We start from the raw sequence: 22,113 nt of genomic DNA, 5'->3' as shown, positions 1-22,113 counted from the left end.
GTTGCCTGGTGTATTTGTCTGCCGAGAGCTGTGTAACTCTCCCAATAACACTGATGGCAGTGAAACTGAAAGTTCTCACCGACTCCACTTTTAGAAATAGGATAGCCATGTTTTTGCAACAAAGGCGGGAAAACAAAGTTTATGATTCATCCCTCAGTCTACCCTTGCAGTTAACGATAGGCCTAGTCATTTCCCAGGAGAAACGTTACGTTTTGAAAGGCCTTTCTCCTCCATGACCAATTTTTATTAGGCAGGAGCGTCGTTATCTCGAAGACCTCAGTCACAATTAGCTGCAGCACCCCTCAGCGCATTGGCAGGAGGGCAAGGAGCGGACTGGGGAGCTGCGAAGGCACGGGGAGTGCGTATCTCACACCGGAGCACACACAGAGAGGAGCTGCCCCTCACAGCGGCGCCGCTCTCCCCTCACGCCGGGGTCCTCAGCTCGGGCTGCCCTGGGCTGGGGCTGCCCTGGGCTGGGGCTGCCCTCGGCGCGCCTGTCGGGCCGCGCGGGCACTGCCCTGGGCGCCTGCAGGCGGCGGCGCGCGAGGACCCCTCGGTGGCGCCATTTTGGAGTGGCGGCGGGCGGCGGCGGCGGCAGCTCCGTGCCCGGTGCTTCGCTCGGGGTCTCTCCCGATTGTCCCCCCGCCCCGTCCCCTCCGCCCCGCCAGCGGCAGCATGAGTGTGGTGGAGCACGTCCGCGAGATGGCGGCCGCCGGGCTGCACTCGAACGTGCGGCTGCTCAGCGGGCTGCTCCTCACCATGAGCGGCAACAACCCGTGAGTGCCCCGCCGGCAGGGGCCGCGCGCGGGGTCTGTGGGGAGCGGGGCCGCTTTTGGGGTGTCCCTGTCCCTGCCTCTGTCCCTGCCCCTTCCCCTGGCCTTATCGCTGTCCTGGTGCTGGCCTTCCCCTCTCCTGCCCCTGTCCCTGCCGGGGATGGAGCCCGCCTCTGTTCCGATATCAGCATCAGCGTCCCTTTGGGTGCCCACTACAACATGGGTGTCCTGGCAGAGAATCACAGAATCACTGAAGGGACCTTGAAGATTGTTTTGTTTCACTCCTCCTGCCTTGGGCAGGGACACTTTCCGCTATCCCAGGTTGCTCCAAGCCCCGTCCAGTCTGGCCTTGGACACTTCCAGGGATGGGGCAGCCACAGCTTCTTTGTGCCGGGGCCTCCTCACCCTCACAAGAAAGAATTTTTCCTAAGATCCGATCTAAATCAACGCTCTTGTCAGTTCAAAGCCATTCCCCCTTGTCCTTTCACACTCCAGGCCCTTATAAATTGTCTCTCCATGGTGTTTGTTGGCTCCCTTCAGGTCCTGGAATGCCACAGTTGGGTCATTTGGTCTGCACACATACTAAGAGTATTACAAAGGGGGTCTGTAAAATGTAGGAATAGGGATTAGAACCAGAACAACTGTGCAAGGAGCTGGGTCGCCTTTTAAACTTGACTCCATTCAAACAAAACTCTGTTCTGAAATCTGAACGGGCAAAATGCTGAATCCTTACCTGATAAAAGGTGAATGGATCTTAGGAGAAAATTGATGTAGTGTAATGGACAGCCTGAGGTGTGTTATGGGAAGGATGGGGGCTGTGGCCAAGCAGCCAAACATTGAGCTGCTGCTGCTGCTGAGGTGTCAGAAGTGGCTGTTGGGTTTGTTTGTTTACAGATAAAAGAAATTGCTGAGATAACCCCTGTGTGAGCAGTCAGTGCTGTTACTCAATGGTCCTTCCAGTGCAATAAAGAAGCTGCAGGAATTGCAGGTTGAAGCCAGACAAACCAAAGCTACAAATACTTTGGGTCTGTAAGGTTTTGATTCTTGTGCAGGTGTCTGATCTCAGCCTTTCTGTCTGCATTTCTTCTAGGGAGCTGTTCTCTCCCTCTCAGAAGTACCAGCTCCTTGTCTATCATGCAGACTCCCTCTTCCACGACAAGGAATACAGGAATGCTGTCAGCAAGTACACAATGGCCTTACAGCAGAAAAAAGCCTTAAGTAAAACCTCCAAAGTCAGACCTTCTACTGGGAATGCTGCATCAACGCCCCAAAGCCAGGTATTTAAGAATTGATAATGTGTTGCATCAAGTGATCACATTCTCCTTTCCAGTTAATGTTGCTGACTCAATATTTACAGAGTCACTGAGGCTGGAAAAGATCCTGAAGATTGAATCCCTGCCAAATGCATCACTAACCACATCCCTGAGCATCACCTTTGCATGGCTGTTAAATACCTTACATTGTGCATTTATCATGTCAAATAAACCTGACATTTAAGGCTAATCAGTTTGATAATATCTGTGTGGTGTTTTCTAAGGTAAAAACTTTAAATGGTCTCTCCCATGAAATTTTTCTGTCTGTGCACTTCATAATTTTAATTTGAAGACAAGAACAATATGAACTAGCAGTGAGTTGCATTGTTAACTTAAATGCACCAGATATTTTTCAACACAGTGTAAATCTTTATGAGGAAACCTCATTAAAAGTTTCATACCTGATTAAACCACCACTGTATTTAAATCTTTCTTTTTTCTTTCAGTGTTTACCGTCAGAAATTGAAGTGAAATACAAAATGGCAGAATGTTACACAATGCTGAAGCAAGATAAAGATGCCATTGCTATTCTTGATGGGATTCCTTCCAGGCAGAGAACTCCAAAGGTGAGTTCTGGCAGGTTTTTGTCACAGGTTCTTGGTCAGTGTATCTCTAGGGCAGAAGATAATATATAGGTTTAATGGCATTATGTCTTTTTCATCGGTTAATTATTGTTCAGTAGCATTTCCTAACTTTAAATTAGCTAATATGGACCCTTTTCTTTAAAGTCATACTAATTTTGTATCTTCTCTGTTAAAAAGAATGTAAAGAAAAAAATTAAAAGAGTTAAATGTTTTGAGCATCTTTAATAACTTCTTGTATAGTTGGAGCAATGCCAGATGCTTGAAAGGCTGGAGACTTTGGCAAGTAGAAGGTTTGCTAGTGCTCCATCTTAAAATCTTTTAATCCTTTTCAACAACAGTTTAGATAATGTTAAATATTTAGATCCCTTTGTGGTCTGCAGTGCCAAATCTGTGGAGTCTTTGCTTGCTGGCTCTGTTACTCAGAAGGGCTTAAAAGATTAACACATCAGATCAGTCAACTGTGTTTCATGTTAAATTGTCCTAAAAATGTACATGGCTTAAACTCCAGTTAATGTCAGAGTGTTCTGGCCAGCCTGCAGAACAGAAAAAGGAGAAAAGATTGAGAAAAGCAAATTTTTTTGCCTATATAGATCAGTAAATGAAAGAGCTGCAGCAGAAACCAGCTACTTGTGTTGTGAGGAGCTCAGATAATTTCTGGTTTTTTGGTCAATCAAGGCTTCATTCAGAAGCTGAATGGAAACTTTCTTGCTAAGCTAATTCAAGCACTTCCATGGATACAGAGAGATTCCTGGAAGGGACTGATTAATGAATATACAGATCCTTCTTGGCATCGTGTACAAGCACTTGCCCATCTTTTGATTTCAAAGTGCACTGTGCACGCACAAAAGAATGTAGATTTTATTTCTGTACTCAGAAAGAAGCCACAGTTTTCCTTTTGTACTATATGGTATCTTAGATTGTTCTCAGAAATGCAGATTATTTTGTCTTCTGCCCAGAGCAGACCCAGGCAGGCTTGAAGACAAAGTTGTGACCTTTCTTAATGATTCTTTCTCCTTCCTCCCCCTCGACTGTCCCCACATTTCTGTTGTCTGCAGATCAATATGATGCTGGCAAATCTCTACAAGAAGGCGGGCCAGGAGCGCTCCTCGGTGACCAGCTACAAAGAGGTGCTGAGGCAGTGCCCCTTGGCCCTGGATGCCATCCTGGGTGGGTGTCTGCACTCTGTGAGCACTGCAGAGTTCAGTGTTAACATTTTAATTACACTTCTGTCACTGTCTTGCGTTTGCATGTCACACCCACCTTATAGAAATTGTAAACTGCTGTTCGTGCTTGTCAAGGGTCGGGGTTTCTGCTCCTCAGATAATTTGTATCCAAAGCAGTTTTGGGTGGCTGAGATTGAGGTGTGAACCTCTCTAAACAGGCTTGCTGTCTCTGTCGGTGAAGGGAGCAGAAGTGGCCTCCATGACCATCAACATAATCCAGAGCATTCCCAACTTGGATTGGCTCTCTGTGTGGATCAAGGCATACGCCTTTGTGCATACTGGAGACAACACCAGAGCAATAAACACCATTTGGTAAGAGTGGAAAGAGCATGGTGCAGTCAAATCATATATAAATTCTTACGTATTAATGATATTCAAACTGTCATTTATAAATAACGGGTATTTTTTTTCCCCTTTAAGCTCTTTAGAGAAGAAGTCACTGCTGAGGGATAATGTGGACTTGCTGGGGAGCTTAGCAGACCTGTACTTCAGAGCTGGAGATAATAAAAACTCTATCCTAAAATTTGAACAAGCACAAATGCTGGATCCTTACCTAATAAAAGGTGAGTAAATCCTGAGAGAAGCTTGACCTGAAGAGTAACAGCTACATGCAGTGGAATATTGTGTATTGTTTACCCAGCTTTCACTCCAGAACTGACATTCAGAAGCTGCATGTCTTGAACCCTTCCAGGTAATTGCACAGTTTAAAGTAGGTATTTGTGGGTTTTGTGGCTTTTTTTTTCCTTGTCAATGAACTTCCAATTTGCTGAGGATTGATCCTGCCCCGTGTCTCTTTAGGAATGGATGTTTATGGTTATTTATTGGCCCGTGAGGGTCGGCTGGAGGATGTGGAGAACTTGGGCTGCCGCCTCTTCAATATTTCTGACCAACACGCAGAGCCCTGGGTGGTGTCTGGGTGAGTTGTTTTCTTTCCTTTCTCGCCTCAGCTCTCAGTTTGCTGAATGTGGTGGGTTACAGCTGACACAGTGGGTTCAGCTTCTTTTGTTCAGAAGGTGCTTTTCTTTCCTGTCTGTTCCGTTCATGGGTAACTTACATTTTTAAGTCTCTGTAAATATCTATCTTGTTTGTTGGCTGTATGTTAAATCTAGGAGAGTTACACAGTTGTGCAATACCAACAATATATTAAACAGTAACACTTTTAATATTTATACTGGTTTTTTTTTTTAAATTTCTGCAGATGTTTTTTTCACCTTCAGAAACATCAAAAAACCCCCATGACTACGCACAGGCACCACTTATTTACAATCCCTCTCCTTTATCTGTAGGTGTCACAGTTTCTACAGCAAAAGATACTCCCGTGCCTTATATTTGGGAGCCAAAGCCATCCAGCTGAACAGCAACAGTGTCCAGGCCCTGCTGCTGAAGGGAGCTGCCCTACGCAACATGGGCCGGGTGCAGGAGGCCATCATCCATTTCCGTGAGGCCATCCGCCTGGCGCCCTGCCGCCTCGACTGCTACGAGGGTGAGCCACGGGCAGCTGCCCACAGCCCCTCTCTGGTAACGTTGCTGTCACACTGAGGATGTGGCAAAGGAATGGACCAGCAGTTCTTTCCTCCAGTTGGCTCTTTAGTAAATCATTGCCCCAAAATTCTGTGATGGGATCAGGCGAGGCGTGCGAGAGAATGCGCGGATTTGTGAGAACGGTTTTCCAAATGGGTTTTTTGGGTTTGGTCTGGGTGTAAACAAAACTGTGTTCTGAGCAGCTGGCTTTCGGGGAATGATGTTAACTAATGGTTAGTTCTGCTGGGAGCTTTGTTTTGTCATATTTGTTTAAATATTTAGATCTTGTTGATCTCAACAGCAGCTTCAAGTAGTGAAGAGTCCCGGTGAAGTGTTAATTCTCCCAGTGTTGGAATTGGACAAAAACATTACATTAGGTGTTCTTAGGGTTGGGTTTTTTTCAGTGCCTGACCATTAATAAACGTCTGTAGAGTGAGTCTGTTGACGTGCATAGATTCACTTTCTCAATTGCAATCTGTATTTGCTTATTGGAGTGTGAGCTGTTCAGCAGCTGAGTGCTGCTAAGTGCAAATAATCGTGGAGGGGTGAGTGCCTGTGGTGCTGACTCAAACCCTGACGTGTTTCCATCTGACATCACCAGGTCTCATCGAGTGTTACCTGGCATCCAACAGCATCCGTGAAGCCATGGTGATGGCAAACAACGTGTACAAAACCCTGGGGGCAAACGCACAGACCCTCACCCTGCTGGCCACAGTCTGCCTGGAGGACCCAGTCACGCAGGAAAAGGCAAAAACATTGCTGGACAAAGCTCTCACACAAAGACCTGACTATATTAAAGCTGTGGTAAAGAAGGCAGAACTGCTCAGTAAGTTCTTTCTTCCCCCCGTGTTGGTTTGTTTAAAGACACCATTGTAAATGGAAGGGTGTTCTGGAGCCACATTGATGTGAAGGATGTAACAGTGATGATACAGTCCAGGGGTTTATCAGTTCTATCCTGAAAGAAAAAAAACACAGGAATTAATTGCATCCAGCAGCTGATATTACACTTAAAGCAATTGCAAACAAAATGTTTTTACTTCAAAGTAGGTGTAATTGTGAATGTAACAGCTATTGCAACAGAAAGCCATTGTTTAGAGTTAATCTTGCAAGAAGTAGAGCACTGCTGTCCTCCCTGCAGACAGGTCTAGAGGGACAAATAGCCTTGTGCTGGGACAACTCTGAACACTGTGACTTTTTATAGATGTGTCTCAACCATTGATTAAGCCGGTAGTTTTACCTCTGAGCAGGTAGAGAGCAGAAGTATGAGGATGGGATTGCCCTGCTGAGGAATGCCCTGGCCAACCAGAGTGACTGTGTCCTGCACCGCATCCTGGGGGACTTCCTGGTGGCTGTCAACGAGTACCAGGAGGCCATGGACCAGTACAGCATAGCCCTGAGGTAAAGCACACCCTGAGGCTGCAGGAGCTTTATAAGAGCCAATAATCACTTTCACTGAGGAGCTGCTAATTGATCAGGATGAGAATCAGAGGTGGTTTTGTATCGTTCTTCCTTAAAACGAGCAAAACCACACAAATGACACCCTGCTCATGAATTGGTTGGTCTCAAGACTTTGAACTTTGAGAAGTGCAAAATGTAGGGAATGTATTAATGCTAAATGTGTCATTAGGCTCGTGGTTCCTTGACTAACAAAAGGATTAAGGCACGGAGTTATTTATAGTTATTAATTATTTTATAGTCAGACTTGAGGATCCATTCCTTTACTCTAGAAGATACATATGAAAATGAGCTGTTCGATAAATTTAAACACTGTGATTCAACTTAACATAATCTAAATGCTATTTCAGGGTGTCACTTTGTTAAATTATTCCCATGTTTTGATTGCAACATCTTCGATTTGCCTTAAATCCAGCACATTGTGTCCGCTGCAAACTTGCATAGCTTAAATGGGTCAGCTGGTTTTTTGCCTGCATGGATTATATTTAGTCAGAGTCATTTAAATTTTTACTGCTTTTCATGTTACTTTATAATTAGCATTGTTGGGAGAGGTGACTAAGTTTTCTGGAAGAGTGGGATGTTTAGATAAACGCGTTCTTGGGGATCAGAAGTGTTTTATAAAAGAGATTTAAGACTCAGTGTTACAGCAGCTCAAGGGGAAGTTGCATCATCATCTAAAATAAGCTTCCTGATGATGTTAAACAGGAAGTGTAGACAACAGGATGAGATTTTATTGATACTCTTTAGGCTGAGGCCACAAAGAGAAAAAAAGTTTCAAGTCAATGCTTTATTTTTCTTCCTTTCTTCAGTTTGGATCCAAACGATCAGAAGTCCCTGGAAGGTTTGCAGAAAATGGAAAAAGAGGAAAGTCCAACAGATGCCACCCAGGAAGAAGATGTGGATGACATGGAGGGAAGTGGAGAAGAGGGGGACTTGGAAGGCAGTGACAGTGAAGCAGCTCAGTGGGCAGATCAAGAACAGTGGTTTGGGATGCAATAAAAGGCTCCTGCTGCTTGTTTTGGCACTTGAACACACCACTAGGGCCACTCTTCTCAGAAGAACAGAAACTATGAATTTTTTTTCAGTAACAAAGGACTTTTTTTTGGTTTTTTAATAGACTCTGAAACCAATTAATAGTTCTGTGCATCTCAATACTGTGGAGATTCTCGATGCTTCTTATTTATTAAGTGTAAGGGACTAACTGCATCTGAGGCTATTTGCAACTTTCATTTTGAAAAATCCCTGCTAAAACTAAAACCATCAGAATCTGAGGTGTGTAATGAGCCTGTTGTTTGTGATGAAAACAATGAGTTCTGTTCAGGGCTAAATGTGCTGGGGCAAGTTGTAAATACAGTGGTTTATACTCCTTTTTGGGAAAGGTCTTGCTCGTTTTTGTGCAGCCATTTGAGTCTAGGGGAGCTGCTCCCAGTGAAGTCTGAGGGAGTTACTTGAGTGTGGTTGAAAGCAGCACTTCTCTTTTGCTGTGTTTATTGAATTATTTTGTCTTTTTCTAGGGCATTACCTGTGCTGTCCAGGATAAATTTGGGACAATAGGCAACTTGGACTTGCAGGACACTTTTTGTAGCTGACTGATTTCTCTGTGCACAGAATTGAGCCAGTGGTGGGAAATTAAAGTAATTTCTTCAACCCTTACTAAAGCCTGCAATCGCTTAAAATCTGTACATGAGCATTTATTTTAAAATGCAGTTTAGTTTTATTTCAGTATGTTCCTGGAAGGTTTTGCAGCGATGACTCAAAAGCACTTTACATTCTGTGTACAGCACTGACATTTAAAATGCTATAAAAAGAATTCATCCCTCTTCCCTTGCGCTGCTGGAGAAACGTTAAATTATGCAAATACACATATTTGTCCTGTTTTTTCCATGTTTATATACTTCCTGGTTTTGTCAGGTAATTTTTGAATTCGTGTCTTTTCCCCTCACCTTTTGAAGCAAAATTGCTTCATGTACAAATTCCCAGCCTCAGCAATTCAAGGGTGAACTGCTTTGGGTAATCTAGATACTGTTTCAGTTCTGTGGGCTGGATGTGTGGGAAGAGGAATTACTTATTTTTCTTACAGTTCTGATTTCCTTAGTCTTTACCAAAACGTGGTTTTTTCATCTTTATATCGAGAGTTTAATTCCTTTTGTATTTGTTTTGTTACCACAGGTATGCTGGAGCACACAGACTGTTTAGAAAGATAAAAAAATAATAGTTTTGTGTATCAGTTGGAGGAAAAAAATGGCTGTTTGTTACAAATACATGATATGGAAAAGAAGCTTCTCCCAGAAAGGCAGATAAGGGTAAAACATCCCTCTGTGATGTTGTATCAAAAATGCACAACAAAAAAGGCAGATTATTGTCTGTTTTGGAAACGTTCTGGTGTGTCATGGCTCACAGAGGAGGAGTCCAATAGTTCATCCATGTAAGAAAAGAAAACAGCTGCTTGTCTGTTCTCTCTGGAATTCTGTGGGCTTTAGAGTTTCCAAAATACCAAACTGAGTGATGGTTATTTGAAGGTGACAGGGGAAGAGCAGCAAAGCAAAGCTGTCGTGGCAGTTGGATTGGCTTAAGCTGCTCCTGCTCTTCCAGTGAGCAGATCCACCAAACGTGTGCACCTCAGGGACAGCAAATATTTCATTAATGACTTTCTGGCAGATGAGAGGCCTCATCCTCTTCATCTCTTTGCCACTGCTGTGGGATGCAGTGAATGGATTTCAGCTCATCACATGTCTCATAACAGAAAAAACGTGCCAGCATATTCAAAGCATCTATTTTTATATAAAAAACCTCTTTGCTTTCTCCTCACACTCAGCATTCACCAGACATCTTCTGCAGCTGAAAGATGGGTAGCTGCATTGGCTTTCTAGTTGTGTTCCAAACCTCTGCTGTGGATGAAAATCGAGTTGTTTGTGTTACTAAATTAAAGACAGGATGCATTTAATTGTGCTGAGGAGTATATGAGGAATGCGATGTATTTTTCAGCCGATTTATTCTAATGGTTCCTTTGAATAGGTCGTTCAATTCAGGTGGAAACCACCACACATTTCTCTGAAGTGTTTGCATAGAAGAGGAAACTGGAAAGCCACAGTTCTGTTGAAACCATTCTGTAGTGTGTTTGTAGATAATCTGATGATCTCTGCTTTTAGAACAGGCAGGAAACTAAAACTACTTCAAGATGAGTCCTTAGGTGCAGCTTGAGCAAGCCAGTCCAGGCACACCTCAGAACACCTTGAGATGGCTGTCAAAAAGTGATTTGCATCCTCACAGCTTCAGTTTTCTGAGAACTTGGTTCCTTACTGGAAATCAGAAGTTGTGAGAGTCTGCAGATGGAGCCTGGTGAGTATTTGAGGTGCTGGGGTTTCGTAGCTGTGTGTGATCTTTGCTAGGAGCTGCACTGTGCCTGTGGAACTTTGAGGTGCCCATACATGCTGAGATTGTAGAGAGAGAGAGATTTGGCCCTCACTTCAGAATTCTAGAGGGATTCTGCTTGCCTATTAATGAGCCTTCATTAGTGCTTTAATTTTAGAATGTGATCTCTGGTTCTGCAGAGGTCTGGTACTCTCCAGTGCAGTTACAGGCATTTAGTTCAGGGAATGTAACAATTAGCCCTTAATAAGCAGCTGACCTCATTCCCTCCCTCAATCACATGCTCTGCACCCGAGAAGAAAAGATCACAAAGCCAAGAACTGAAGTTCAGGCTGTGTTAGATCAGTGATGGAAGGGAAACAGTTTGGACATGAAGCAAGAAATTGTTGCCATCCAGTTGAACTGTAGAGTGTTGGTGTGTCTGAGGTGCTGGGTAAAGGCAGAGTGCCCCTATTTGCCTGGAATCCTTGAATTTAAATCACATATTTCGTTACTAACTTTTAATTCTTTCCTACTTTGACAGGAAGTGATGGGAAGGGGACAGAATTTCTTTAAACTGTACGTAGACTTGGGTAAGAGCTAAAAGGCTGAATTCACCAGGGTCTAAAAGCAGCACATGTTCATGGTGTGCTTAGAAATTGCCCAAATAATGCATTTATTCCAATTATGTGCTGATAACACCTGCAATTCTGGCACTGTTTTTAATTCTGAAGATTTCTAGATCATGGTAATTCTGGAATTGTGAAGCAGAAATAAAGGAGGGACTGAGGACTGCTGCCCAGTATCAGAGTTCTCTCTTGAATCAAGGTGCTGCTTGTTTTTCTGCTGCTGCTGATTACAGAGAGATTTTTGATTAACAGGGACTTTTCCCCCACCCCCCCCCTTTCAGTAACTGTCTTCCTCATTAAGCTTCTTTGTGTGGTGATTCTTCCCTCCTTGCTTTTCAGCAGCTCAGTGATGTGGAAACTGATCCATCCAGGGCAGAAGCAGGCAGGATTTCTGATTCAGCAAACTCTAGTCCCTCATTTAGATCTCAGTGGTAAGGAAATCTCAAAGGCTGTGTCTGCCATTGTCATTTCAAGTTACACTAACATACCACAACCAAATGTATTTAAAAACCTCAGATCTGCAGTCTCTATGGGTCTTAAATTTCGTGACCTTAGGAGGGCTTAAACTCAGTATAAACCTGTGATTTCAAACTAAATAGCCTTAGTTGGCTAAAATGTCCTCTGGAAGCTGGCCAAGAGGAGGCAATGATGTATATACGACTGGGTGTTTGGGGAGGAAATAGATAATAAAATATGGTTATTTTGGTGCAAACAGCTTAGGGAAAAAATAAAATGTTCACCTGGGGAACTTCAGTGTAACAATTTATTTATTAAGGAAAGCCCTGTGGCCAGTCCATGGCTATCACTTGGTGGAACAACAAAATAGAAAGAATAATCTCTGTTTTCACTCACTGCCTTGGCCTTTACTTTGCAAAGGCTGGGCTGTGGGTTCCCAGTGGATATTTACCCTGTAGAAGCCTCCCTTTCCAAGAGCTTCCAGAGGGGCCAAGGACTTTGTGAGTTTGGAGATCAGATTCCTTTTCCCCCCCTATCATCCCATCAAAACAGCAATGTGGCAAATGGGGTGATGGTTTGGGGTACAAGGTAAAATCCTGGAGCCTGATAAATTGATGTCCAAAGTCTTCTCTGCACTTCCATGTGAGTAAACTGTTGGGATGAAATCTTTTACAAGACCTGCTCAGAGCTCTCATTTCTCACCCACTCTCCTGGGGGTGGATGTGGGCTGTAATCACACTCAAATTCACCTCGAGGTAAAAATAGGGATATTTCCTGCCCCCTGTATTTAGAGTTGAATGTAATATGTCCATAATGCCTCATAACTTGAGCTGTGGGGAGTGGTTTCTTTGCTCTGTGCTGTCAGTGGGCTCATCCGTGTGGTGCTTTAGAGCTGGGGGTTTGCAGGGAGAAGAGGAGGAGGGGGAAGATGAAGCTGTTTATTTCAGCATCTCTCAGCACATATTCTTGCACTGAGCACCTTGGCAACCTACCGAGCATCACGTTCTCCTCACACGGCTGCACTCCAGCTGGGGGGACTCATTCTGCTTAAACTTGCAGATCATCATTTAAAGAAATGTTTAAAAAGGAAGGTGTGAGTTGGTGTGAGTTTGCTCAGTGCTGTCTGAACGCGGAGCTGCAGCCAGCAGCCGAGGAATGCACCTTCCTGTCCTCGCTGAGCTTTGCCTTTGGCACCGGGGACAACTCCCAGAGGCAGGAGAAAGGGGCAGGAGAGCAGCCGGGCTGGATGGAGCAGGGGCACAGCAGCGATGGGGAGCTCTGAGCTCCGTTTCCCCAGCCAGGCTGAGGCTGTGAGAGCCCCGAGATGCTCGTGGGGCTCTTCCCCCACCTGCCCCGGCCAAACCCGAGCTCAGGTGCCGCTGAAGGAGCCCTGCAGCGGGAGGGGCGCTGCTGACAGCGCTGCCCGTGGGTGCCAAGGCCCGGCTCCAAATCCGACTGCGGGAAGAGCCGCAGGGCAGATAAGGAGAGCGGGGCCCGGCTCTGACAGCCCCGGGGAGAGCAGCAGAGCTCAGCCGGCCCAGCACAGCACTACCATAGTAGGAAGCGGCCAGCAGCAGCTCAGCCCGATGCCTTAACCCACCCTCCACCATCCTATAGAGCTCCCGAGCATGGAATTCGACCCTTGTATTTTTAAACCTCACACTGTTGCGTTTGAAGGGTCTCAGATGTGTCACCTCATTTGGATAATGCTGTTTGCCAGCAGGGTGCTGCTATCGGGGGCTGGAGGCTAAGAGGCATTACATTTAATGTAAAACACATTCCTAAGTTGTCTCTTATTCCAAACAAAATCTGGTGTTTGGGCTTTGGAAATTCCAGCTTTTACCCTGAGAGTGCTTTAGCCTTGCCCAGCAGCAGCCTTGTGAGCTTGTGGCAGAACAGCCCCTGGTCTGGGGAAGGGAATGAGCCCAAACTACCAAGGACTCCCAGCAGGATGCTCGTGCTGTGGTTTGGAGCAAACACATTTGGCTCATCCTCCTTTTGCCTACGGAAATGGAAAAGATCAGGAGCTACTTTTAGGCTTGGGGCAATTTAGAAAACAAAAAAGGACCAAAAAAAAAAAAAAAAGGAAAAAAAAAAGATGTAGTTGGGAAAGAATTGTTTATTTTACGTTTCTCAGAGGGATTTTACAAACAATGGAGCATTTTAAAAAAACTGAGTGATCAAAGTACTTGACAGTGTCCCTTAAACACACACACAAGCCCCTGGACAGAGGAAATCCCACCAGTGAGGAGGTCAATACTGCCGAGGAGCAGCTGCATCTGCATAGTTCTAGGAGGAAAGATTGCAATGGTGTTGGTGCTAAAAGGTGTCATCCTGGCATTACTAAAATAAGAGCGCGCTGCAGTGCCTGCGCACCGACCTGCAGGAAACAAAGTGCATCAAATAACACGCCGAGTACGTATTGTAGAATAAATTTATTTACCTGATACAAATGAAACTAGGTGTGATGCTCCTTACTGTCAGCATGTCAATAGACAATTGATCTTATTTACAACTTCTAAAGGTCACACATGCAGCTGTGGGAACTGGCTACGTTGTTGTTGCTTTTTAGATAAATGCATCACGATATTTTGTATTGCACCAACATCTGTCTTACTGCCTTAGATTTAAATAAGTTACATTACAGTGCAAAAGAGGTTGATTTGCACAGATGATAAAAAAATCCAATGTTATGAAGTGGAGGCTTACGGTTTAACATTCATCTGTAATCGTTTCCATGGATTTATAAATAGGAGAGCATTGTACAGAAGCTGTTGGAGTAGGATGTTTGGATGATACAATACAGAGAGAGATCCGTCTACAACCCAAGGCATGCATTATCTGATATTGTACATTGTATAAACTGACATTTTACATACAGGAATATGGAAATTGGCTGACAGCTCCGCAATTCTTGTTCAAGGATAACCAAACTCTTCTCCATGCAGCACAGAAACCCAACTTCTCTGGAGAGAGTTCCAGCTTGGTAAGCTATATTGCACGTTTGTACATCTGTATCATGAAGTCCTAATGGTACCACACATTTCTTCCACAGAGAACACAATGAGTTTTGTTTTTAGGGAAAAGCAAAGAATCTTTACACGATACATGCAGAAGTTTTGGTAGATGTGTTGCTAAAAACACATGCACGCAACAAAACAACCTTACATTTCTGCAAAATTGTTTAGGAAGCGATTACTCCAGTATTGCTGAAAAGGAAAGAAAGAAAAGGCGTCAGTTAATGAAAGGATGAATGCTAAGTATCATTATACAAGCAAGACTAAGATCAACAGTGACAGAAGAAAGAATGTTAAGTTTGGTAACTGGCTGCTCTGTCATTGAAGGGACACTCTCAGGTTACTTTGTTCTCGAAGCTCAGAATCCTCTGGATTAAGGCTCAGCTCCCTTGATTATCAGCAGAGCCAGCACTTCCTACTCAAGACTGCAGTGAAAACCAAGACACATTTAATTAGCTTTTGCCTTTCTCTGCCTGACCAGTGGCAACAGACAATTCTCACTCCTTTGGGATTTTTACTTTCAAGTTCCATACTACACACTTGTTTTTTTTTCAGCCGAGGCATCGTGGCAAGCTTGCCCCCAAAGTGACCTAACAATGTCCCTTTTCCAAGTCAGGCAGCTTGTTCTGGGAAGCAGTAGGAAAGCTTTGAAGAAGTCATTAAACTACACGGATTAATGTGTAGGCAAAGGGTAGAGTACAACGTCCTAAAGCTCCTGCTGTACTTCACCCCTACCACAGCGTAAGGTCAGCCTTGTGTCTGGAGAGACTGCTCTGAGTCCCTACAGCTCCAGGGAAGCTCTTCCAAACACTGCTTCAACACTAAAATTTGGGCTCTGCTGCTAAGATTTGAAAATGCATATTAATGCAATTAAGGATGTAATTAGCAGAGATTAGGGAAACAGTTAATGGTTAGAAGTGCAAAAAAGTAAACAAGACAGGTGCAAGAGACAGACGACTCTGTATCAGTTTTACCTCCCTTCATCTCAGCCAAGGCAGCCCCCTTGGGCCGTGCACCACCAGCTCTGGGCTCGAGCTGTGTCTCGGGCTGGCACTGCTGTACTGCATTCTATCATCAGATCAAAAACTCAGACTCGTACCAGGAACCTCCCCAACAGCCTCTCTACCAACACGAGCCTCAGAGCACTTTGACAGACCGGTAGGAATGTTTTTCTGCAGCCTCTTTCATACCCATTTATTTGCAATAACCTTTTGGGAAAACCAAGTATGAACTATTTTTATTGCTCAGATGCCAGCAAGGAGCAGCTCGTTGTGTAGCTCAGCACTTTGGATTGCTCACACGTGAAAAAAAAGCAGAGAGAGCCCAAGGCACTGCAAAGAAAAAAGCTCCTGTCTAAAAATTCAATGCATGACTGCAGCTGCCTGAGCATCCTCCTTGCTACAGAACACTGGATTCAGGAGGAGCTGCTCTCATTCCAAACCCCAGTGGGTTCCCAGCACAAGCAAATATCCTTCCTGGTGTTCCCAGCATAAGGCAGCATCAATCACAGGATTGATCCTGGTCTTACACACCCCTCTCACAGTAGAGAATAAGCAGTGATGTGTGAGGGCACCAAGGAATCCAGAAAACAGCAGAGATGAAAAAGCTTGGTGAGATGGGAGCAAAGAGAAACAAAAAATATGAAGCTATTTTGTAAGAATGGAGTGGGAGATCAAGCCTGGGGAATTCTGAGTTAGTCCTGCTTGAACAAGGACTGCTGTTTGTACATTCTCTAACATGGTTCAACAGAAGTTACCTTCTTCAACCCCAGCACTGAGGAGGTTGGAGAGGAAGTATTTGGGACCAAACAAATGAGTCTGTCCTGAAAAGTCCTCCCCTTTCTGGCTTCTCCAGCTGAAAAGACTGAGGCTGAAAGATGACAGGATCTATACAGCTAAGGATAAACACTTTAGTTCAGACACTTCCTGCAGAAATGACAAACTTTCCACTGCAGTTCTGTACTTTCTATGATAGAAAAGCCTTCAGTTCCTCAGGCTCCTCCTGCAGCCTCCCCCAGCCTGCTCAGCTGCCAGGGCTGAACCCAGACCCAGCACTCAGCTTCAAGATCACAAGGATGTGATTCCAGGACAGGATGCCTCACTGCCCAGGAGGAAGCTCATGGTAGCTCTGAACATTTGGCCAATCCCAACCAGCCAAGGGTGGGATTTGTAGCACTTGGAAAACAGAAGTCCTGAAAGCACAGCACAGCTGCCATCCAACCTGAGATCTGCAGCTGCTGACCTCGGGGAACCCTACGGCTCCATTTCCACAGGGAAACTTGGATAAGACGGGGAGAAAGAGAAGATGAACAGGGCAGATGAAGATTGCTTGGGCTCTGTAGGAGCACCCTGTAAAATCTGACTGTTCTGTAAGCTTGGGAGCCTGTAGGGATGGATCCCAAAATCACCATTTGCCCACCACTCATCCAGATTTCAAGGCAAAGTCCAAGGAACACGAGGCCCTACCCCAAGTGCCTCTGAGACAGTGGCACGAAATGAGCTCTCAGATCTCTATGGAAATCCATGACAAGCAGCAAAGGTTCATCTTCAACACTGACAGATCCAACAGAGAAGGTGCTGAATTCTGAATATTCTGAATTCTACTTATTGACAGTCATTTTCCCTTTCAGCTTCTTAAGGGAGGGGAAAAGGGGGGTGAATGGCAGGATTGGCATAAAAGACAGGAATGGGATTGTCCAAGAAGCAGAATTATTCATGGTGGCAGCCAGACACATGGCTTTAAAAAAGCCACCACACGATGCTCTGAGGTTCAGCAGAACCCGTGTTCAAGGATTCAGTGGCACTCCTGCCCTGGAAATGTCTGTCAATAGCAGCAGGAGCACACAGAACTAAGCTGCTAATTTGTTTTCAGCAAATAACACACTGGTACACACTTTGATCTCAAGGAATCCTACAGCATAGGAACTATTATTTTTTGTTTCAAGGAACAGGGATGAGTCTCATGCTGCTTATTTGTTATTGATAACAGCAAAAGGCCAGTGCAGACCAGTGGTTTTGTGGAATGCAAAACCTTAGTTTGGCTTTTCCACACTAAAAAAGGGCATTTGAATGCTCACAGTTTGGCAACACACCAGCTACCACCTTTAGGTCAGCTCCTCTGAGCCACTTCACATCAACTCAAGTCAAAGTCTCTACAAAGAAAGTGTCACAATGCAGTGGAATTTCTGACAGAGCCTCTGTGTTCTGAGGGAGCATCTCTCCACTTGAGAGCTTAAACCCAGAGAATTACGTGTGCTCGCTGGATTCCAGCTGGCACCAAGAGAACGTAGCCTGGAACTATCCTTCCCCTCTAAGAGGATCACAAAGCTGTTTGAATTTGGTTACTAAAGCAGAACTGAGCCAGCACGAGATAACAGCACCTGCTGCTCTACAGACACAGTGACCCCAGGGCAGGTTTCAAAGACTGCCCTGTTAAGCTGAGACTGTTCTTCTGCCTTCTCAGATGGCAAGTAACAAATCATGAGCTGGTTTTGCCAGGAGCAGCACCTGCCCTTCAAGCACTGCAGGGACCAGGGAAGGGTGCTCAGCTCTGAGGGGCAGCCCCTGTTTCAGAGCAGGGAAAAGCTTTGGAGTAAACCAGCACCTGACCACAAGTACCAGAGAGTTTTGGACACTAAACGTTCACGGTAACAGCTGTCAGGGTCTTAAGTTACAGATTTGTCTGATTTTATCTCAAACTTAAGACCCAAAAGCTGTAAGACCTTGGGGCACTAAGGCTCCCAGGTACTATAAATCAAGACCCTAAAATACACTAAACCAAAGGCAAGTGCTTTGCCTTTGGAATCAGTAATTTGAGCTTCAGACCACAAAACAAGAGTCTAAAGTGGTGATAATAATGTAGCACAGCAGAGTTTGACAAAACACAGCATGGGAATGAAGGAAATTACTATTTATTCTTCAACATGTATACAGCATATGCTATTTTACAGCAAGTCACCACTGGCAGGGTGAAATGGAAGAAAAATACTCACTTTAGTCGATGAAAGTTGGAAGGCATTGGAGAAAAACACCACAGTTAGGACTGTTAATGACTTACACATTGTTGATACAGGACTGAATTTGAAAACATGCTTTAACATTTACCGTAATAATGAAGGTGGTTAGTGCCACATTAAAATAAAAATAGTTCTATACAATATGTTCAATTTGGTCATGTGCTATTTACAGATTTTACAAAAAACACACACGAGCTTGTTACTTCAAGTCAGGCTAACACCAGGCCAGCAGAGTAACTCCATGAATACAACTGAGCATTAGTGCCCTACGTGTAGGAAATCCAATTTCTAGCTATGCAGTGCAAGTTATTTTTTCAGGTCTCATTGGAAATTTTGATCTTAAAGGGGAAAAATAAAAGAAAAAGGCTCTGATGTGTAAAAAATGTATTAAACCCCAACTTAAACCCTCTTCTCAACTGAAAGAGATTGTGTGTGTTAAAAAGGCTTTAGATTTAAAGTAGCCCTCCCTATCCCTGCATAATGGGCAACACTGGCAAAGTAAGGTCTGTTACAATAAAATACAATAGACAAATAAATAATCCTTAAAAAAAACAACCCTATGTGTGTGGAGAGTATGGAAGAACCCCAGCAGGCTGCACCTGGAATGGTATTTTCTGCACGAGCGAGATCAGGCATACCTCATACAGAAAGTGGTGTAAACAAGGACAGTCAAGAACCGAGAGTGAGGGAAGAGGGGACCGAGAAGAAATCCTGACCCTGGGAGCAGGATTCTCTACCCAGTGCAGAAAGTTCTGCTTGTGAACAAAACCTGACTTTATGACAAATTAAGTTTGGATGATCATGCAGAAGACAAACAGTTACATGCTTTTTTAGTTTTAGACAACACACATTCATTCCCTAAAATCTGCTGCCAATTTAGTTTGATAGTGTCCGCTGGCTCAAAAAAAATTTACTTTTTTTTTACATGATGAGTAGACTATTGAACAGAACACTGTACATGCTTTTCATCTACAAAAAAATATTTGCATAAAATAGTGTTAGTTCTCTGTACATGTCAATGGACACTTTAACTGTGTATAAAAGAGGAATATATTGCCCCCACTGAAGTCAGAAAAAGCAAAAAACCAAAATCTAGATTATGAAACCTCCATCACCGGCAAATATGTTCATGTGAAAATTCAGCAGAAATAGACAGTTGCTCTAAACAATAAAAAAATTAAGTTAAACTTTTTTTTTTTTTTTTTTCTCCTTTGAATGTAAAACTCGTCACCATGTCAGTCAAGACCAGAACATATCACTAAAGTTAGTGTCTGTGCTGTAAAGCCAGATAACCAGGGGCATAGTAATGAACACAAACGGCCAGGAAACTCCTTCGGTGCATGCTGACAGAGCACAGGGTTTGGTGGCAGGCCGCACACTATCATCTTTACCAGGTTCCAGGTAGTTACGGGCCACATATTTAAGTGTTTCATCCAGCAGAATGACAGGGAGGGAGATTTTCAATACCATCAGCCACTGCGTCACGTTCAGAGGTGTGATCTGGAAGATAATCTGAAAGAAAAGCCAAGGGTTACCCAGCTCCCCCTCCAGCCCTGGCCTCGAGCCCCACGCAAGGTTTTGCTCTGTCTGGAAGTTCAGGGGTGGGGGGTAAGGCAGGAGCACTTACTGGCAGTGGTTCCACATAAAGGATAAGGAAGTGCAGGGACATGGACAAGCAAATGGCCCCCACCAGCCAGATGTTCTCCCACGGGGGCATCCTCATCAGGGACTGGTTTTCTGACAGGCTGCAACAGAAACAAGGCTCATGGGTGACTCTTACACCAACAGGAAGCTCTGAGAACCACAAAGCAGCCTGCCACAGCACAGGGATCCCAGGCAGGAAACAGCCCAGGACACGGTTCAGATGCTGCAACTTCAAACTGGCCTGGAAGTCAGCTTAGCAAAGCAGCCACCATCAGTCTCAGCTCTATTCTTGAAAGACTCAAATGTTCTGCTCATTCCTGACCTGGTCTAGTCCTCTCACTATGACCCCAAAATCCTCTCCATGGGAGGGAAAGGGAAGTGTGGACATGGCAGCCTAATAGAGAGAATCCCCCTGAGTCTACCAGGGCCCCAAGTGCACCCACTTCTGCTGGAGTTCACTGAAAGACTGACACAGGGTCAAGAACTTGCATCTTCTTCATGCTGGCTCTTGATTCCATCTGCATTTAGGCTGGGATGGAGAAGAGGCTGAGATCCAGAGCAGCAGATGTAGAGCAGAATCTTTATGTAGGACTACCCCAGTGCACTTGTGTTTCAAGTTTATTTGTTTTTAAATTAACTGACCTCTAAGCTATTTGAAGAAAAATACCCTTGACATTGTGCTATTTAGTGGTTTCCATTTATAATCTAATATTAATTGGCTAAACCTACACTCCCTTAGGGCAGGAAAAACTATTTTCCATATCTTCAGCATTCTTATTTTAGTTCTCCTTGATATCACTTTATACCAACATAGTAGGGATAATCTGATTGATTAAGCTTAGATTAAAAATAATGGAAAATATTTCAGTTGCTCGTGCTTAGCAAAATACCAACGTGAATTGGCAGACTTAAAAATACACCTTATGATAAGAGATCTCAAATGTTATCTAAGAGTCAGTTTGTTTGCACTACCAGAGCTCGGAAGGGAAATGTGACTCACTCTTCATTAGCTGAGCTGTTCACCAAGGATCAAATTGCACAAAAAGCAGGATTTTGGATAAGCTATGCAGAGGCTTGCCTTTCCTGTTGGGACATACGAACCTGTTGAGAGCATTGCACATCTCTATGGTGACAAGCACAGAGAGAGCCATTGTCATGGGATATGGGGACTCAAACACCACACAGTCCACCCCATAGAAGTCTGGATTGTCCTCCTTGCACTGCAGAAAATGGCTCTGGAACAGAACACAGTCAACTCACTCGACAGCTCCTTAACTCTCAAAATGTATAATAGGCAACTAGGAAAAAAGCAGTGAGTATTATAGAAAGGGAAGTTTCTACTGAGACTCCTGAAACCAGTGCTTACAAACCTTTACCTGCTTTAGAAAAATCCTCTTTAGGCTTTTACTTACAAGACAACAATTTGTCCTTCAAATTGTTAGAAGCTTAGTTATCCCACCTCTGAGCTTTGCTATCAAGACTAATTAATCATGATCAAGTTTTACAGGAACAAGTCTGAAAATGTTTAATTACATAAATTCCCGTAACCTACCAGGTTTGTACAATCATTTCAAGTATGAAAGCAGCAGGAACCTCCCCTCTCCCCCCAAAGATATTAAACTGAGCAAATACCAGCTGGTAAAAGGAAACTTTTGGACCACCATCAGCAGCAATAAACCACCAAGCAGCAGCACCCACTGTGGCAGCACCAACGTAACCTGCAAGAAAAGAAAGCTTTTCTCAGCGCTGTGAACTCATGCAAGACAACACCTCGCCTGCCACATGAATTCTGGCCTCAAGACTTCGAGTACTAAAAAAAAAATAGGTTGTAATTTGTGTCTTAAGTTTATTTAAGAAAAAAAAAAAAGGCATGAGTACTTACATCCAATAGCCAGGTAACGGAAGAAGAGCCACCCACTGATGAGGGGCTCTTTGGGGTTGCGTGGTGGCTTATTCATGATGTCAAGATCAGGAGGGTTAAAGCCCAGGGCAGTGGCAGGGAGACCATCTGTCACAAGGTTCACCCACAGCAGCTGAACAGGAATTAGAGCTTCAGGAAAACCCAGGGCAGCAGTCAAGAAGATACTACGAAGAAACCCATCAGTTACAAGCTTATTCTTGTGCGTGTCAGTAAC

At 44.3% G+C, this 22,113-nt stretch overlaps 2 protein-coding genes across 3 annotated transcripts in view; one reads left to right on the top strand and one right to left on the bottom strand.

The window, feature by feature from the left end:
• Window positions 1-588: 588 nt before the first annotated feature.
• Window positions 589-8,749, top strand: ANAPC7 (anaphase promoting complex subunit 7). Its single transcript, XM_066331711.1, has 11 exons — window positions 589-776; window positions 1,864-2,050; window positions 2,533-2,652; window positions 3,726-3,837; window positions 4,052-4,205; window positions 4,314-4,456; window positions 4,692-4,809; window positions 5,180-5,376; window positions 6,016-6,240; window positions 6,662-6,812; window positions 7,679-8,749. The coding sequence occupies exons 1-11, from the start codon at window positions 676-678 to the stop codon at window positions 7,866-7,868; spliced, it is 1,698 nt and encodes a 565-aa protein (XP_066187808.1). The 5' UTR covers window positions 589-675; the 3' UTR covers window positions 7,869-8,749.
• Window positions 8,750-13,403: 4,654 nt separating this feature from the next.
• Window positions 13,404-22,113, bottom strand: part of ATP2A2 (ATPase sarcoplasmic/endoplasmic reticulum Ca2+ transporting 2) — a 44,305-nt gene continuing 35,595 nt past the window's right edge. The window contains exons 16-21 of one of the 2 annotated variants that reach the window (XR_010744950.1): window positions 21,861-22,063; window positions 21,611-21,696; window positions 21,080-21,213; window positions 19,962-20,079; window positions 18,311-19,846; window positions 13,404-14,511 (exon numbers count right to left, since the gene is read on the bottom strand). Coding sequence is in view for 1 of the 2 variants with exons in the window: in XM_066331710.1 (XP_066187807.1) it covers window positions 14,498-14,511; window positions 19,726-19,846; window positions 19,962-20,079; window positions 21,080-21,213; window positions 21,611-21,696; window positions 21,861-22,063 (676 nt within the window). In the remaining variant the exon portion in view is untranslated. The remainder of the gene's footprint in view (window positions 14,512-18,310; window positions 19,847-19,961; window positions 20,080-21,079; window positions 21,214-21,610; window positions 21,697-21,860; window positions 22,064-22,113) is intronic. The other variant, XM_066331710.1, reaches the window with a different exon arrangement.

The sequence above is a fragment of the Sylvia atricapilla genome, chromosome 17 (genome assembly GCF_009819655.1).
Source record: "Sylvia atricapilla isolate bSylAtr1 chromosome 17, bSylAtr1.pri, whole genome shotgun sequence".
Taxonomy (NCBI): domain Eukaryota; kingdom Metazoa; phylum Chordata; class Aves; order Passeriformes; family Sylviidae; genus Sylvia; species Sylvia atricapilla.
This window is presented reverse-complemented; position numbering and strand designations above follow the sequence as displayed.